The sequence below is a fragment of the Schistocerca americana genome, chromosome X, assembly GCF_021461395.2.
Source record: "Schistocerca americana isolate TAMUIC-IGC-003095 chromosome X, iqSchAmer2.1, whole genome shotgun sequence".
NCBI classification, from domain to species: Eukaryota; Metazoa; Arthropoda; class Insecta; order Orthoptera; family Acrididae; genus Schistocerca; species Schistocerca americana.
Genome location: NC_060130.1, coordinates 796,514,032 through 796,533,619, shown reverse-complemented (window position 1 = coordinate 796,533,619; position 19,588 = coordinate 796,514,032). Strand labels below are relative to the sequence as shown.

Sequence of the window (19,588 nt, the reverse complement as noted above, 5' to 3'; positions counted from 1 at the left end):
TTTCTAGCAACAGGAAGTGTTCTGAAACATTCTGGTGGTGCACGTTACGGAGTTTCAGAAGAGACAGTGGAGGACATCAGACAAACGTTTCTCAGAAGCTCACGTAAGTCAATTCGTCAAGAATCTAGGCAACTTGATGTACCTCGATCAACATTGCATCGTGTAGTTCACCAGCGTCTTTGTATGTGTTAATAGGCATAATGTTCGGATTTTGGGGTTCGCAAAATCCGCATGTTGTCATCGACCATGTTAGTGATAGCCCTAAACTAAACGTCTGGTGCGAGATAATGCACGACAGGGTTGTTGGACTGTTCTTCTTTGCGGAACAAACAGTGAATGGGACAGTGTATCTGGACATGTTGGAGCAGTTTGTGCACCCTCAGTTCAAGCTCATGTCATTACGTCATGACGTAATGGCATTCGCAGTGAACAGTAACAAAAAAATATAAAGGACACTGCATAGCTAGAACGCACCATTAGACACAGAAGAAGGCCGCTGCAACCGTGGCCGAAACCTTGGTTTTTCTCCAGCAGCAGTAGTTTTATACATTATGACGCGGTACCATACCCAGAAAACTTTGATGTCGAATTAGGCAGTTTGTCACTAGGATTGGAGAGGGGGGGGGGGGGGGTTGCAACACTTCATTGGCTTTTGCACAAATACTGCGGGGTCTCGTATGACCTTAGCGTTATCAGCCCTTAACGGAAGTCTAGGAAGTCGCAGCCTAGTTTGTCACAGAACCTTCGAAGTGAAGTGCGGTCCAAACCTTCTACTCGACTCAAAACCACGGGGCCACAATCATTTCTGGGAACAATGCTGTAGATTGTGAGCTTCTCCGAAATTCCAGAAGTGACACTGGTCTTCTCAGCCTATTGTGCCAGTCATTGTAATAGTTTTGGAGCCCAGGCTACAGACGTCAGTTGTTCGAACGTGCACAACAACCTTCAGTTGCTTGTACCCTGTACCCTGAATGGCTAGCGGAACATGCTCTTTAACTTGTTCAATGACGCCTCCACTCACAAACTGAATGCATAATGTGATCGTTCTCGACTCTTACTATCATTTTCCTAAGGAGTATCATTATCTGTTGTATGTTCGAACTTGCAACGACTGACCAGAATTCCAACGCAACTGGAACACCTATGTGTGAGTCGATAGCATTATACCGCTTATTCGCATCAAACACCACACTTTAGTTGTGCAGACGAAAAAAACGTTGTACTCCTGATGTAGAGGAAGGTTACTGCATGCATTTACTACGAATACAACACACCCAAGCGCCAGAGAAACTGGTATAGGCAAGCGTATTCAAATACAGATATATGTGAACGAGCAGAACATGGTTCTGCGGTTGGCAACGCCTATATAAGACAACAAGTGTCTGCCGCAGTTGTTAGATCGGTTACTGCTTCTACAATAGCACATTATCAAGATTTAACTGAGTTTGAACGTGGTGTTATAGTCGGTGCACGAGCGATGGTGTGGGGCGGCGGATAGAAAATTTACTGTTGTATAAATGTTTGAATGTTGAAACACTTCCCGGCCGATGCACCATATGTGGGGCGGCGGATAGAATTAATGTTGTTAAATGTTCCTATTATTTAGAATGTTATTTATGCTGTCTTTCGCCGTTCTCAACACTGGCTCTCTAACTACAATATTGGCAACCAGAAAGTGATTAGCAAAACGTGAAGCCTGTAATTAGAATTCCTAGTGCCCACTTCATCTGAGAAATATACTTATAGCTACAGCTTATAGCTCTGAGGACTTAGGAGATTGTCTGGGATTCATAATCAAAAACGATCGTGAAAAAAAAAACTTCGTTATATTCTGAAAGTCACAGATGAAAAAAAACAAGTCCACACAATCTGACTAGCAGAGCACTTCAGAGTCTAATGCGCTGATGTAACTATAACTGTCCAAATTAAATGTTTAAATGAATGCTCGCCATAATTTGATGATAAGGTTCATCAAACGCCACGCTAAACTAATGGTAGAATGTCTGTCCCGCGACGGCACGTGAAAATACGACAATACGCAAACTGAAGACCGATAATTAAAGTCAACCCAGAATTAACACTTCACTCGAAATGATTTCATGGTTACGCGTATCTCGAGTAACTTAATACGGCATCCGAGGCTGTTTGTAGCAATGATACCGACGCGACGCGACTCCCGACACAGATGGCGTGCTATTCAGCGTCTAGAGAGAACTGGGGCCTTGCTTCCTCGCGCAGCGTTTTTATATATAATGCCGCGGTGCGGACGGCTAAGGGAACGCCTGATCAAATCGGCTCTCCCGACTAGCCGCTGGGCTAGTAATGCACCACTTTAAGTCATTGAATAAATCATAGCTTCTCTTGCTGATGGCCGATGAAGCTCTTAATTTAAATGTGCATTCAGCACGCAGGTAATAAAATTTTGACGTGGCTAAGTTAAATATTTTGGGCGAGAGAATTAATTTAATTACACTGCACGCAGTAGACGAGCTCTGAACTGGCCCTCTGGAGATACGCTATCGCTATAGTTTTATAGGTATTCAAATGAAACTTCTCACATCCTTATAGTGATAGCGGATCTCCATTCTACTTAAATATAAACATCCTAGCCTTATTTATTAGCCTACTTAATCTATCTTGCTTCCTTAAGTTTTAAGACAAAACCCGAAAATCATGAATTTCCACTAAAATTTTAATTTGTGAAACCCAAAGTACTGTTTTTATTAAATTATTATGAAAGATGAATCTAATTATAAATTTTTAATTTTCTAGCTCTTTTCTGCTGCGCCAATGATTTTTAGAGAAAAACGTCAAAATTTCGAAAATGGTTAAAGTTATCGAACTGATATTCAACACATGTTGTTTTGATATTACTCCTGACATTCTATAAATGTTTTAGGTTATTTGCTTGATTTTTAAAGTATTGCGCAACATTTATGACGTCAGAGCTAGTTACAGCAAACTGGCTGGCACACAATGGAAAGACTGATGTGAATTTACTACAGCGTGAGTAGGCTGCTTCCCTACATCACCCTCTACTTAAATTTTTTGTTTTTGAATGTTAATAAATGAAAAAAAATTTAATTACAAAAAGGGAAGCAAGAGTACAGCTTAACTTCCTATGAAAAATTAAAATTGAAATGTAAACATGTAGAAATATTAAAAGAAAACCGATTATCTACATTAATTATTTAAATTGCGGGCATGTTCACTGCCTCTTAAGCAACATTATTACTCAAAATTTAAGCAAAGTCAATGAAACACTTTGGCATACAATATGCCTTAGACAAACAAACACATAAAAATATGTAAAATTATGAAAATCTTAAATCCATTAAATACATTTTTACATACACAAATTCAAATAAAATAACATGATACATAAACATATGATTATCTCTTATCAGTCTTTTCTAAACCTGATAGAAAATTTCACAAATAATTTTTACACACGTGGTTGTAGCCGCTTTGGCTGGCGTCCTACACTTCCATTCACAAAGGTAGAGGAGGGGAAGTTGCTATGGTGTGCGTCCTTCACGTTCACTCTAAATTACGTGGGGAAAGGGGAGGGGTCACTGTGAGTTGTGTCCAAGTCACTCCACGCTTTCACGCAGCTACCAGGCTGCCATTATCTGGTTTGTCCTGTAGAGCAAACAAAAAGAGTGCCTCAGACTCTGCTCACTTAACATCTAAGGGTGGGTCACAATGAAATGGGGATATATACATTTTATCCTTCAATATGTTGCTGGAACAAAGTTAACAGAATCTTTTTCAATATTACTCTCGTGGTTACTTGTCATAAAATCGGTAAACAATTGGCTCAAAACGCCGTTAGTCACGTACTAGAGAAAATCTATGCTCAAGGCATACAATCATGAATCCTATTTAACATCAATTTATTATTTCTGGGCCGGAACACTGAACCAATGCTCGGTACATTCCTGACAAATCTGTATTTTATTTACTTAACTGACTCATCTTTGATTACCTTATTCTTAGAGATAGTATGAGTATATTTGATTAGTGGTTGTTTTCTCAGCTTCTTTGTACATGCGAGTAACTTTTGGCAATGGTACAGTTCTGAGTGTTCAAAACACATTACGTTTAGTTGACTACAAAATCCACTTATTGGTCCTCTGCTGCTGTGTCGGTTCCACATCTGCAATTATGTACTTACTTCATCGAAGTGTATTTATGCTGAGCTATAAATAATGTTTCACGTCTGTCATTATGTGCTTACTTGCTTTGCTAGTGTATGAACTTAAGTAATACTCACTCTATTAACATTTAAAGCATAGGATAGCATATTTATTTCATATCTATAGTGTATTGCAACTGATTAGTTTGCTCACGTGGCAATCCATTTCCACTCGATCGGACGCTGAAACCACAGGTAGTCTCTCTCGACCTACCACTAAAGTGCATCAAGTAATTATGGACGAGCGTAATGCTAAATTCCTTAAACCTATAGGACACCATGAGCTGCTCTGTCTCATCTAACATAAGGGTACCTATGGTCGCATTCACGCCTCCAACTCATAACCTCAATACGCGTAGGTGTATCCTGTCACACACTACACCAAATAACGGCCAGCTCCAACCCTATAAATACTTCAGGGACGTGTCCTTCACGTCTCAACCACAAACACTGTTCAATTCTATTACACTGCCTTTCCTTGCTACACCAGGTGAGTTTATTCTTACAACTTGTCTGCATATTTTTCATAACACTAAGCAATCTCTTTTACTATTAATTAGTTATCTCTACAGCATACAATAGGTTTCACTGCCACTTCAGATCCTGCTTATAAACGACTTGTATATCTTTTTTAAATATTGTTGGTGGACCATTTCCAATAACACAACACTTTGTACTTACAATATTACCAGAGTTCTATAGATACTTGTTTCTCAAATACATTTATATCTTAATTACGTCATACTTCTTTATTGTTTACGTCACTGTTAGGTTTGTCACAATAGGTATTTTCTTTTTTCACTAATCGGTGGATAGAATGGTTACAGGACTCATGGCTTGTTAGCCATGACGGAAAGTTTTTGTATTAGAGAGTAAGTGTCGAAATTTTTGGGGACAGGAAAGATGAAGAATGAGTGAGACCTGAAAAGTGAAAGATGATCTCACACAGCTGGGACTGCACAGCTGCCACACTGTGTAGAGGTTACAGAAAAACCTCCTCCCTACAGCATTCATTTGTTTAATGCTGGCTTGATAGTCATGCTGGAAGATTTAGTATTTGAGAGTAAGAGCCGAAATTTTGGTGGATAGGAAATATGAAGAATGGGTGAGATCTGAAATGGGAAAGAAGATCTCACACAGCTGGGACTGCACAGCTGCCACACTGTGTAGAGGTTAAAGAACAACCTCCTCCCTATAGAATTCATTGGTTTCAGAAATTTTCGTAATGGAAAGAAGGGGTCGAAATTTTAGGAGGATAGGAAAGATGAAGAATGAGTGAGACCTGAAAAGGAAAGAAGATCTCACACAGCTGGGACTGCACAGCTGCCACACTGTGTAGAGGTTACAGAACAACCTCCTCCCTACAGAATTCATTCATAACCTTTGACCACGCCACGTCGATCTGAAAATACCTTATGATGCCTTTTTAGAACCTGTCTCATGTCTTCCTTCTGATTAGCTGAAATTTTATCGATTTCCTGCAATTTAGCTTCTATTTTGTCCAAAATAATTGCTTCTTCTTCTTCTGTGTTTATCTTATTTTTACTAAGATTAACACCTTCGTCCCAATACCTCCTATTTTTCAGAACTCGTATAGGCAGCTCCCAGTTGTCATCATTAATTACTACATGTTTATCAACAAAAGGTACCGTAATTACTCCGGTTATCAGCAAGACCATTTTCAACTGGCTTCTTTCAAAGTCAACAACACTCTGATATTTTGACAAGAAATCTATGCCAATTAAAACTTCAATACTGAGATTGTTTACAATTAAACATGGATGCTCAATTAAATTACCATTAATGTTAAAGGGCAGCAAAGCTTCTTGCTTTACCGTTTTTGACACCTTGCCAGTAGCACCAATTATTCTTAGTCCTGATACCCTCATTATTGTAAGCTTGTCTTTACCAGGTAATGCATCAAAGAAGGACTGAGATATTGCACTCACCTCACTTCCACTGTCTAAGAGACAACGTACATTGATACCCAACATATTCTCTATTATTATTATAGGGTGGCTTATTCTAATTTGTACAGGTGGTTCCTCAAACTCATCCAATAGTTCCTTTTGGATTTGTCTCCAACTAAAGTGATCGACATCTGTCTTCATTACATTTAGGTCAAAGTGTGTAGGGGTTTCCTGAATTACATTTTCAGCTGCCTTTTCCAGTCAGTCTATAAATTTCAAATCGAAACACCGCACGACTTCATTACATTTAGTTTGCTGAACATGACCCAAATTACTGTAGTCTGAGCGATTCTGCGCCTCCAGACCGGGCATAACACTAGTTACAGCTAAACCACTTTCACCATTATCGTCGGGTTCCTTCTCAAGTGACAACTGGTCACAGCTACTGGGTTCATCGACCCCCAACAGGCTACCCTCTACATTCTCAATTATCTCCTGTCCTAAATCTATTAGTATATTATCAACATCCTGCACAGGCACTTTAGATAACAGTACATCATCCTCATCGTAAATATAAGCATGAATTTCTTCTGCTTCTTCACCTGAAAATTCAGTATTTTGTGGCTCCTCCCTATCGTTACACTGCTGCGCCTTCTCTTTCTCTTCCCACTTAGAAAGCGTCTCTAACACGGTATCTATCAAATACTGTGAGTGATCTAATATTTCTGTTGTATCCTTAGATGCTACCGACACTTCATCCACATGTTCAGTTTGAGTATTCTGATCTGTCTTACCAATTACCGTAACTACTGGCTTAGGAAAAGTAACCGCCTGGTGAGCTCCAGTGTCCTCATAGATGGGAACTAGTTTTCCTGCCTCGGCCTACTACTGTTTCCTTTATTTACATTATAGTTAACTGGCACAGCATTGCTTTTCGCACTGTTGTTTACCTGCATAATTTTGTTCGGAACAAAATTATTCATTTGGATGCCATTGTTGGTTCTGATAATTATTTCTCCAATTCCTGCCTCTCTTAGGATGGCGAACACCTATTGTTCGGATGTTTACATTGCCATTCTGCTCGTTCTTAAAATTACTACTATTGTTATTAGCATTTCTGTTATTACGTGCTTGCTCCTCATTGGCAGCAACACGTTCTACACGTTCCAAATATTCAATGAAACGATCCAGATTGTCTCTAGGGGCAGATATAATTCTAGTTTGCCAATACCATGGCAGTTTGGCTTCAAGACCTAGTATTATCATTTCCGGTTTTAGCTTTTCGCCCAAATGTGACAAACGTGAGATCCATGACCTAGCAAACTCTTTAATAGATTCCTTGCCTGCATTGAAGCGTTTTCCACTCCAAAATTCTCTCAACACTTCATTTTGCTTATTGCTAGATCAATACTCATTAATGAAAGCTGTTTTAAACTCCGCTAATGTTTTACACTTCAACATAACATCAGCTGACCAACGCATGGCGTCATCTGCTAAATGGCTTCTAATAAATGAGATTTTCTCTGGTTCAGACCAAGTTGGTGGAATCACATCTTCAAAATCGTTCCAGAAATCTAGCGGGTGGATATTTTTATCTGGATCGAATCGCAAGAACTGCCGACACCCGATAAAAGCGGCGTTTGCAGCTACAACTTGCTGCATACTACCATTACCAGAAGTTACTGAAGCTAATTTACTCTCAATGTTAGCAATGTTAGTACTGATATTTTCTACTCTCATTTCAACATTGTCTACTCTTTGCACAATATGAGTAGTATCAGTTTTGATTGCATTTACTTCTGCTTGACATATGTTTACTTTTATATTAACATCTTTAAATCTATCTGAGCACAGTTCAGATTCTGCCTCGATCTTTTCTGTTAACTTGTGCTCCAGCTTCGCATCCTCCATTTGGAAGTCTCTGCGAACCTCAGCAACTTCGGATTTTACTGTTTTATACATATCAGAAAACTGTTGAGCAACCTTTTTCTTAATATCCTCATGGTTGTAATCAATTTTTTAATTCAAACTGTCTAGATCCTCTTTCAACTTATTGCAACCAGCCTTGAAGGTATCGTCCATTACCTCCAATCGTTTATTAAAATTAGTTTGACTGCCCACAATTTCAGACTTTAATTCAGCATTGCTGGTAGCTATTGCTTGTAATATAACATTTAAATCAATAGCCCCAGTGTCTTTGGGTTGCTCACTAGCTGGCTTTTTATCACACTCAGGTGATGAAAAACTAGCTCCAACACCAGAATCATCAAAACTAAATGATACTTCTGATTGATTAGTCATATCTAACTTCTCCTTCTTAAACTCTACCGTCTCTGATGACTGCTACGTTTTTAATTCATCATATAAACTATCATCCCATAAATTAACAATTTCTGATTTCTGCTTTACTACAGGGGTCTCTATTATTGAATCATTGCCCCTTTTTACACTACTGTCAGGAGACAATACTTCATATTTCACCTCAACGTTACTAATTTTATGCATATTTACACTTGAACCATGGTCTGGATTTACAGTTCCCTCAACAGACATAGGTTCTGATATAAGTTTAACCTCAGTTTCTTTTGGCGGTTCCATCGCCGACAGTCTTTTAGTGCAGGTTAGTAAAATTTTTAACAGCTTTTCACTTAACTTAGTTCCTTCTGCACGACGTATGGCGTTGTCTGCGCGGCGTACCGGGATTACTGATGCGCCGCAGCGCTCTGAACTGCCGATGGCACGCCGACGGCTGTTGTGTGTTTGCGTGGCCCGCAACTGCAGGCGCGGCTCCGGCTGCTCCAGCGGACGACTGCGGTGAGGCGAAACTGGCTTCTCTCGATGCCGGCAGCGCCGCTAGACTCAGTGCCAGCTCCGTCAATCCAGAGACGTTGTTAATCCAATTGCGTCGTCCACATACACACGTAACACATTCACTGTTCTATTCTCAGCTGCGTGTCGCATTTCACTCGTGAATCCGAATATTTAAAAATCACTTTCACTTTCACTCAGTTTGTTTCCCGGCCGATGCACCATATGTGGGGCGGCGGATACAATTTATTGTTTAACTGTTGCATAAATGTTTGAATGTTGAAACACTTCCCGGCCGATGCACCATATGTGGGGCGGCAGATAGAATTAATGTTGTTAAATGTTTCTATTATTTAGAATGTTATTTATGCTGTCTTTCGCCGTTCTCAACACTGGCTCTCTAACTACAATATTGGCAACCAGAAAGTGATTAGCAAAACGTGAAGCCTGTAATTAGAATTCCTAGTGCCCACTTCATCTGAGAAATATACTTATAGCTACAGCTTATAGCTCTGAGGACTTAGGAGATTGTCTGGGATTCATAATCAATAACGATCGTGAAAAAAAAAAACTTCGTTATATTCTGAAAGTCACAGATGAAAAAAAACAAGTCCACACAATCTGACTAGCAGAGCACTTCAGAGTCTAATGCGCTGATGTAACTATAACTGTCCAAATTAAATGTTTAAATGAATGCTCGCCATAATTTGATGATAAGGTTCATCAAACGCCACGCTAAACTAATGGTAGAATGTCTGTCCCGCGACGACACGTGAAAATACGACAATACGCAAACTGAAGACCGATAATTAAAGTCAACCCAGAATTAACACTTCACTCGAAATGATTTCATGGTTACGCGTATCTCGAGTAACTTAATACGGCATCCGAGGCTGTTTGTAGCAATGATACCGACGCGACGCGACTCCCGACACAGATGGCGTGCTATTCAGCGTCTAGAGAGAACTGGGGCCTTGCTTCCTCGCGCAGCGTTTTTATATATAATGCCGCGGTGCGGACGGCTAAGGGAACGCCTGATCAAATCGGCTCTCCCGACTAGCCGCTGGGCTAGTAATGCACCACTTTAAGTCATTGAATAAATCATAGCTTCTCTTGCTGATGGCCGATGAAGCTCTTAATTTAAACGTGCATTCATCACGCGGGTACGTATTGATAATAAAATTTTGACGTGGCTAAGTTAAATATTTTGGGCGAGAGAATCAATTTAATTACACTGTACGCAGTGGCCTTTTGGAGATACGCTATCGCTATATTTTTATAGGTATTCAAATGAAACTTCTCACATCGTTATGGCGATAGCGGATCTCCATTCTACTTAAATATAAACATCCTAGTCTTATTTATTAGCCTACTTAATCTATCTTGCTTCCTTAAGTCTTAAGACAAAAACCCGAAAACCATGAATTTCCACTAAAATTTTAATTTGTGAAACCCAAAGTACTGTTTTTATTAAATTATTATGAAAGATGAACCTAATTATAAATTTTTAATTTTCTAGCTCTTTTCTGTTGCGCCAATGATTTTTACAGAAAAACGTCAAAATTTCGAAAATGGCTAAAGTTATCGAACTGATATTCAACACATGTTGTTTTAATATTACTCCTGACATCCTAGAAATGTTTTAGGTTATTTGCTTGATTTTTAAAGTACTGCGCAACATTTATAACGTCAGAGCTAGTTACAGTAGACTGGCTGGCACCCAATGGAAAGACTCATGTGAATTTACTACAGCGTGAGTAGGCTGCTTCCCTACAATGGGACACAGCATCTCCGAGGCAGCGATGAACTGGGAATTTTCCCGTATGACTATTTCACGATTGTACCGTGAATATCAATAATCCGGTAAAACATCAAATCTCCGACATCGTAGAGGCTGAAAAAGATCCTACAAGAACGGGACCAACGACGTCTGAAGAGAATCGTACAACGTGACAGAAGTGCAACCCTTCCGCAAATTGCTACAGATTTCAATTCTGGGCCATCAACAACTGTCAGAGTGCGAACCATTCAACGAAACATCATCGATATGGAACCGAATGTCCACTCGTGTACCCTTGAAGACTACAAGACACAAAGCTTTACGTCAACACCGACATTGGACTCTTAATGACTGGAAACAAGTTGCCTGGTCGGGCGAGTCTAGTTTCAAATTGTATCGAGCGGATGGATGTGTACAGGTATGGAGACAACTTCGTGAATCCACGGACCCTGCATGTCAGCAGGGGACTATTCAAGCTGCTGGAGGCTCTGTAATGGTGTGGGGTGTGTGCAGTTGGAGCAATATGAGACCCCTCATACGTCTAGGTATGACTCTCACAGGTGACACGTACGTAAGCTTCCTGTCTAATCACCTGCATCCATTCATGTCCACTGTGCATTACGACGGACTTGGACAGCAGGACAATGCGACACCCCACACGTCCAGACTTGCTACATGATGGCTCCAGGGACAGTCTTCTGAGTTTCAACACTTCCGCTGGCCACAAAATTCCTCAGAAATGAACACTATTGAGCATATCTGGGATGCCTTGCAACGTGCTGTTCAGAAGAGCTCTCCACCCCCATGTACTCTTATTCGTTTATGGACAGCCCTGCAGGATTCATCGTGTCAGTTCCCTCCAGCACTACTTTGGACACTAGTCGAGCCCATGCCACTTTGTGTTGCGGCAATTCTGCGTGCTCGCGGGGGCCCTACACAATATTAGGCAGGATTACCAGTTTCTTTGGCTTTTCAGTGTAGGATTAAAACATGAAGTAGATAACGTACGGTCGATTGCTGTCTTGTCGAAAGTTGGCATTGTGAGAATCGTGGCTGCAGTACACGTACAAGATTTGTAATTTAACATAGCAACCAGACAGAAGTATTGTTTCTGAATGTGCGGCTGTTGTTTGGCAGGCAGTGTGCTGCTGGTGGAGGAGGCGTTCGCGTGGTCCCTGACGGCCGAGGCGCTGGCCGACCACTGCACACACTGCGCAACGCCTCTGCGAGCCCGCGTGCTGCCCTGCCCCACATGCCAACAGGTGAGCGTTCTTTCACTACAACAGAACGCCAAAATGAAGTAATCATAAATTCTACGAAACATTTCAAAAATAGACACAGACAAATGGCCAAGAAATGGTAGAATTTTTTAATTTTTTTATGTTCTATGTGTCGACTATTCGTCACAGGGCACACATCTGATTGGTAGTCCAGATCTGCCCATACCCGATCCAGCATATCAAGAGTGACGGTAAGAACAGCTGCTGCAATAAGTTTTGAAGGTTCTGTGGTTCGACAGCTACATCTACATACTCCGCAAGCCACCGTGTGGTGCGTGGCGGAGGGTACACTTTATTGCTACTAGTCATTTCCGTTCTTGTTCCACTCGCAAGTCCGCCCCATTAGTTGAACGGACAGCGCGTTAGAATGCCACGCACGGGGACCCAGATACGATTCCCGGCTGGGGTGGGAGATTTTCTCCCCTCAGGGACTGTGTGTTGTGCTGTCCTCCTCATCGTTTCATCCCCATTGTCGACGCGCAAGTCACCCAATGTGGCGTCGCACTCAATAAGACTTGCATTTGGCGGCCGAACTTACCGCGTGGGAACTCCATGCCACTGACGCCATACGATCATTTCCATTGTTTCCACTCTCAAACAGAGCGAGGGAAAAAGGACTATCTATATGGCTCCGTATGACCCCTAGTTTCTCATATCTTATCTTCGTGGTCCTTGAGCGAAATATATGTTGACGGCAATAGAATCGTTCTGTGGTCAACTTCAAATACACGTTCACTAAATTTTCTCAATAGTGTTCCTCGAAATGAACGTCACCTCCCAACGAGGGATTCCCCTTTGAGTTCTCTAAGCATCTCCGTGATGCTTGTTGTTCGAACCTACCGGTAACAAATCTAGCAGCCCGCCTCTGAGCTGCTTCGATATCTTCCTTTAATCCGACCTGGTGCGGATCCCGAACACTCGAGCAGTATTAAAGAACAGGTCGGACTAGTGCCTTATATGCCGTCTCCTTTATAGATGAATCACACTTTTCCAAAATTCTCCCAATGAAACAAAGTCGACCATTCACCTTTCCTGCCATAATCTTCACATGCTGGTTTCATTTCAAATCGCTTTGCAACGTTATGCCCAGATATTTAAACGACGTGACTATGTCAAGCAGGACAGTAGTAATGCTGCATCCGAACATTACAGGTTTGTTTTTCCTATTCATCCGCATTAACTTACATCTTTCTACATTTAGAGCTAGCTGTAATTCATCACACCAACTGGAAAGAATGTCTAAGACATCTTGTATCCTCCTGCAGTCACTCAACAACACCACCTTCCCGCACCTTCCCCCTTGTGGTTGTTTACTGATGGTGCTGTGGTGTGCGGGAAGGTGTCATTGTTGAGTGACTGTAGAAGATACAAGATAACTTAGATACTATACAGGGTGGTCCATTAATCGTGACCGGGCCAAATATCTCAACTAAAACATTCATATTTCTTTACGTACTACACGAATATGTAATAAAGAATGGGGGTTCCTATTTAAAAAAAACACAATTGATATCCGTTTGACCCATGGCAGCACCATCTAGCAGGCCAACCATAGCGCCATCTGATTTCCCCCTTCAAGCTAGACAAGTTTCGTTCTTTTTAGCTTTTTCGTTTGTCACTTATTTCGTGAGATATTTGGCCCGGTCACGATCAATGGACCACCCTGTATATACTGCGGTCTAATACGAGCTGTACCATGGAGCCTTATTTACAGTACGCGTAGTTTCCTCCTAGATGGGTGGTACTGTTCCTCATACATCATGCCGTAGCGCCCTCTCCTACCATAATAATTGGTAATGTCTGTCCGATTCACTTCCCTTGCTGACTCACCTTGTAGATGTGATACAGCGTAGTACACAATGGTTCCTTATTCGAATCGAGAGCTTGCCGACATGGTGTTTACTTACGAAAAGGCAAATGGCAACGGGTGGTGGGGAGCAGGGTTGTACCAGGAGACCTATCCCTGCCGACAACAATGACAGCGTTCGATGTTTGCAACAGTGCTTCGCCGTTTGTCTGAAAATTGTTCAAATGGCTCTGAGCAGTATGGGACTTAACATCTATGGTCATCAGTCCCCTAGAACGTAGAACTACTTAAACCTAACTAACCTAAGGACATCACACAACACCCAGTCATCACGAGGCAGAGAAAATCCCTGACCCCGCCGGGAATCGAATCCGGGAACCCGGGCGCGGGAAGTGACAACGCTACCGCACGACCACGAGCTGCGGACCCGTTTGTCTGAAACAGGGTCATTTCAGGAAGCAGGAAATCATTAAGGACATTCAAAAATGTGTGTCAAATCTTATGGGACTTAACTGCTAAGGTCATCAGTCCCTAAGCTTACACACTACTTAACCTAAATTATCCTAAGGACAAACACACATACCCATGCCCGAGGGAGGACTCGAACCTCCGACGGGGGAGGCCGCGCGTAACGTGGCAAGGCGCCTTAGAGAGCGAGCCGTGGCAAAGCGCCTGAGACATCGCGGCTACCCCGCGCGGCGAAAATGTGATAACACTGTGGAAGGCGACTACCGTGTCAGTACCAGGTAGTTGACCCGATAGTACAGGGAAAGCCAGACGACCGTGTAGAATATTCTCCACGATAATTGTTACTCCCTTATCGATTACAGCGTGTGCAGGGCTTACTAGCGACAGGCTTTCCACGTCGGGAGCAATTTTGTCACTGGTTTCTTCGCCAGGCAACCACGATTTGTGTCATCCATCCTATCCACAGATGAAGCCACCTTTACACAGTGTGGTATCTTCATCTTTCACAACAGTCAGCCTGTGGGATAGTATGCAGAATCCCCACAGTATGGTGACAGCGATTCATCAGCATCGGTGCAGCCGGAATGTGTGGACCGGAATAATTGGCGACCGTATTTTGGGACTAGTCTTCCTTCCACCTCGCCTAACAGGCCGGAACAATTTGTGTTTCTTGCAGATGACTTTGCTTCCTGCTGAAAGAAGTGCCATTGGTGATATGAAGGTTTATGTGGCTGATCCAGTCCACTTCGCTGTTAACGTCTGGGCGCATCTCAATCGTGCCTTCCCTAACCGACAGATCCAGTTGCACGGCCTGCTGGTTCACCGGATCTCAACCAGTGCGATTTCTGGTTATGGGGCCATCTCAAAAGTATCGTGTACGCAGAGACCCTTCCAGATGTGGAGACACTGGAGCACCGTATTCATGCTGCCTTTTCGCAGGTTTGAATCCTGCCTCGGGCATGGATGTATGTGATGTCCTTAGGTTAGTTCGGTTTAAGTAGTTCTAAGTTCTAGGGGACAGATGACCACAGATTTTAAGTCCCATACTGTTCAGAGCCATTTGAACCATGCTGCCTTTGACACTGTTCAGATGCAGCCTGAACAATGTGAATGTGTGAGATAGAACATGCTACAGCGCGGACACGCATACGTAGAATCATATGGAAACCATTCTCAGCACATACTGTGACTGTGGCTGCATGGTAGAGCGCATATTATACTGCAGTCACTGTAACAATGCGTGATGAAATAAATGGTCCCTAGCTGAAAACCATTCATTTCTGTACATGAGTTCAATAGACCTTTTTTGTTGCTTATCATATCAGCGATCGATCCCTGGAGTTTGTACCCGGTGGAAAAAAAAGAGAACTCATCTGGAAGTAAGGTCTGATAGGTCGCGAAATGCAAACCACTGTGAGAATAAAAAATGTTTTATTTGCTACAGTTACGTACACCTTCGAGCTACTTCTCTAAACAGTCGCCGCTCCAACTTACACATTTGCCCCAGCGTTGTACCACCTTGCCAGTACCCTCGTCATAGAAGGCACCCGCTTGTGCTTTCCGCCAATTCTCTATGCCTGTCTACAGCTCGTTGACTGTGCCAAAAAGTTGTCTTCAGAGCCAGCGGTTCATGTGAGCAGAGAAGAAACTCAGGTGTATCCAATTATGGGGTGTATTGTGGGTGATCAAACACTTCCCATCGAAAACGCTGCAGGAGCATCTCCATTGCTCCTGCAGAGTGCGGCCGAGAATTATCATGAAGAAGAAACCGCATGACAGTTCCGTTATGTGGGCAGCATGACATCAGGCGAAATCTCTCACTTGGCCCTCATACTTCGCGGGAGACACTGTTTAGCTCAGCATCTTTATGTGCTCACTGTGCGCTCAGAACTGAAAAGAGCGAAGTGACGCGATCGACGGGCATACTAGAGACACTGACCAACATATCTGTACAAAGCTTTATCGGATTTTCACTGTGGTCTCCATTTCGCCCCCGATCGGACCTTACTTTCCGAAGAGCCCTTGTATATACAGGGTAGTCCATTGATCATGACAGGGCCAAATATCTCACGAAATAAGCGTCAAACGAAAAAACTACAAAGAACGAAACTTGCCTAGCTTGAAGGGGAAAACCAGATGGCGCTATGATTGGCCTGCTAGATGGCGCTGCCATAGGTCAAACAGATATCAACTGCGTTTTTTAAAATAGGAACCCCCATTCTTTATTACATATTCGTGTAGTACGTAAAGAAAGATGAACGATTTAGTTGGACCACTTTTTTCGCTTTGTGATAGATGGCGCTGTAATAATCACTAACACATGGCTCACAATTTCAGACGAACAGTTGGTAACAGGTAGCTTTTTTAAATGAAAATACAGAACATAGGTATATTTGAACATTTTATTTCGGTTGTTCCAATGAGATACATGTTCCTTTTTGAACTTATTATTTCCGAGAACGCATGCTGTTACAGCGTGATTACCTGTAAATACCACATTAATGCAATAAATGCTCAAAATGATGTCCGTCAACCTCAATGCATTTGGCAATGCGTGTAACGATATTCCTCTCAACAGCGAGTAGTTCGCCTTCCGTAATGTTCGCACATGCATTGACAATGTGCTGACGCATGTTGTCAGGCGTTGCCGGTGGATCACGATGGCAAATATCCTTCAACTTTCCCCACAGAAAGAAATCCGGGGACGTCAGATCCGGTGAACGTGCGGGCCATGGTATAGTGCTTCGACGACCAATCCACCTGTCATGAAATATGCTACTCAATACCGCTTCGACCGCATGTGAGCTATGTGTCGGACATCCATCATGTTGGAAGTACATCGCCATTCTGTCATGCAGTGAAACATCTTGTAGTAACATCGGTAGAACATTACGTAGGAAATCAGCATACATTGCACCATTTAGACTGCCATCGATAAAATGGGGGCCAATTATCCTTCCTCCGCCGGCCGGAGTGGCCGTGCGGTTAAAGGCGCTGCAGTCTGGAACCGCAAACCGCTACGGTCGCAGGTTCGAATCCTGCCTCGGGCATGGATGTTTGTGATGTCCTTAGGTTAGTTAGGTTTAACTAGTTCTAAGTTTTAGGGGACTAATGACCTCAGCAGTTGAGTCCCATAGTGCTCAGAGCCATTTGAACCATTTTATCCTTCCTCCTATAATGCAGCACCATACATTAACCCGCTAAAGTCGGCTGATGTTCCACGTATCACAGCCATCGTGGATTTTCCGTTGCCCAATAGTGCATATTATGCCGGTTTACGTTACCGCTGTTGGTGAATGACGCTTCGTCGCTAAATAGAACGCGTGCAGAAAATCTGTCATCTGTAATTTCTCTTGTGCCCAGTGGCAGAACTGTACACGACGTTCAAAGTCGTCGCCATGCAATTCCTGGTGCATAGAAATATGGTACAGGTGCAATCGATGTTGATGTAGCATTCTCAACACCGACGTCTTTGAGATTCCCGATTCTCGCGCAATTTGTCTGCTATTGATGTGCGGATTGGCCGCGACAGCAGCTAAAACACCTACTTGGGCATCATCATTTGTTGCAGGTCGTGGTTGCTGTTTCGCATGTGGCTGAACACTTCCTGTTTCCTTAAATAACGTAACTATCTGGCGAACGGTCCGGACACTTGGATGATGTCGTCCAGGATGCCGAGCAGCATACATAGCACACACCCGTTGGGCATTTTGATCACTATAGCCATACATAAACGCGATATTGACCTTTTCTGCAATTGGTAAACGGTCCATTTTAACATGGGTAATGTATCACGAAGCAAATACCGTCCGCACTGGTAGAATGCTACGTGATACTTATACGTTTGTGACTATTACAGCGCCACCTATCACAAAGCGAAAAAAGTGGTCCAACTAAAACATTCATATTTCTTTACGTACTACACGAATGTGTAATAAAAATGGGGATTCCTATTTTAAGAAACGCTGTTGATATCCGTTTGACCTATGGCAGCGCCATCTAGCAGGCCAACCATAGCGCCATCTGGTTTCCCCCTTCAAGCTAGACAAGTTTCGTTCTTTGTATTTTTTTCGTTTGACGCTTATTTCGTGAGATATTTGGCCCGGTCACGATCAGTGGACCATCCTGTATATGGATGAGGTGGCACATAACGCTATCCTTGGTGTAACCCTACAAGAAAATTCGCAATGTGTTAAGTCCAGAGACCACGGCTGCTACTCAAGTGGTGCCAGGTCAACGACGCAACACGACTTATCCAGCTACGTTGCAACGTCTCATTCAGGTAGTTTCTTACACTTCCTGTTTTTTCCTGGCCTTCTCCCGTGTCTTCTCAGGGTCGCTTTGTTAATCTGGTTTTGGCAATATTAGTGGTAGCGGGTGGCCGCCATCCCGTCTCCCCTGAAATGGAATTTGTGCCCCCCATCTGTCTGCGTCTGGTGTGATCCCATGTGAAAGTGTGAGACTCCGAAACGTTTGCGAATCGCGCAACTGACGCGGAACGTAGGTACCAGTCCGGTATTCTCCTAGTTAGGTGTGGGAAACCAAACCAATTAAAAAACTTCATCCAAGCTGAACAGCACATGAACCCTCGTCGTTAATCCTCCGGGTGAATTTGATCCGGGGCCGGCGCTCTCACCGAATCACAGACCGGCGTGCTAACGCGCGTGGGTCCAGTTAATCGCGTACACAATTATGGAAATGTGGAGGGGCGCCATATTGTTGCAGGATGAAAACCTGCCGGTCTAAGGCGCTGCAGTCGTGGACTGTGCGGCAGGTCCCGGCGGAGGTTCGAGTCCTCCCTCGGGCATAAGTGTGTGTGTTTGTCCTTAGGATAATTTAGCTTAAGTAGTGTGTAAGCTTAGGGACTGATGACCTTAGCAGTTAAGTCCCATAAGATTTCACACACATTTGACCATTTTTGAAAACCTGCTTTCAGTTTGAAGCTGTGGCGTAAGCTACAGTTAGGTTAGGTTAGTGTTGTTTAACGTCCCGTCGACAACGAGGTCATTAGAGACGGAGCGCTAGCTCGGGTTAGGGAAGGATGGGGAAGGAAATCGGCCGTGCCCTTTGAAAGGAACCATCCCGGCATTTGCCTGAAGCGATTTAGGGAAATCACGGAAAACCTAAATCAGGATGGCTGGAGACGGGATTGAACCGTCGTCCTCCCGAATGCGAGGCCAGTGTGCTAACCACTGCGCCACCTCGCTCGGTATAAGCTACAGTTGCAGCATACCAAGATAGGTGATACGAGTGCCAAGTGTTCTTTCAGCACAAACAACCATCCTCGAATTTCTTGGACCGCTTCACTACACTGGTGTAAAGGTTTGAAACTAAGAT

At 43.0% G+C, this 19,588-nt stretch overlaps 1 protein-coding gene across 1 annotated transcript in view; it reads left to right on the top strand.

Annotated features, from left to right (window-relative positions):
- The window catches only part of LOC124555065 (SET and MYND domain-containing protein 4-like), a 201,540-nt gene that overhangs the window by 96,566 nt on the left and 85,386 nt on the right, over positions 1–19,588 (top strand). Inside the window, exon 5 of the mRNA XM_047128851.1 lies at positions 11,834–11,958. Within this exon, the coding sequence (XP_046984807.1) occupies positions 11,834–11,958 (125 nt within the window). The remainder of the gene's footprint in view (positions 1–11,833; positions 11,959–19,588) is intronic.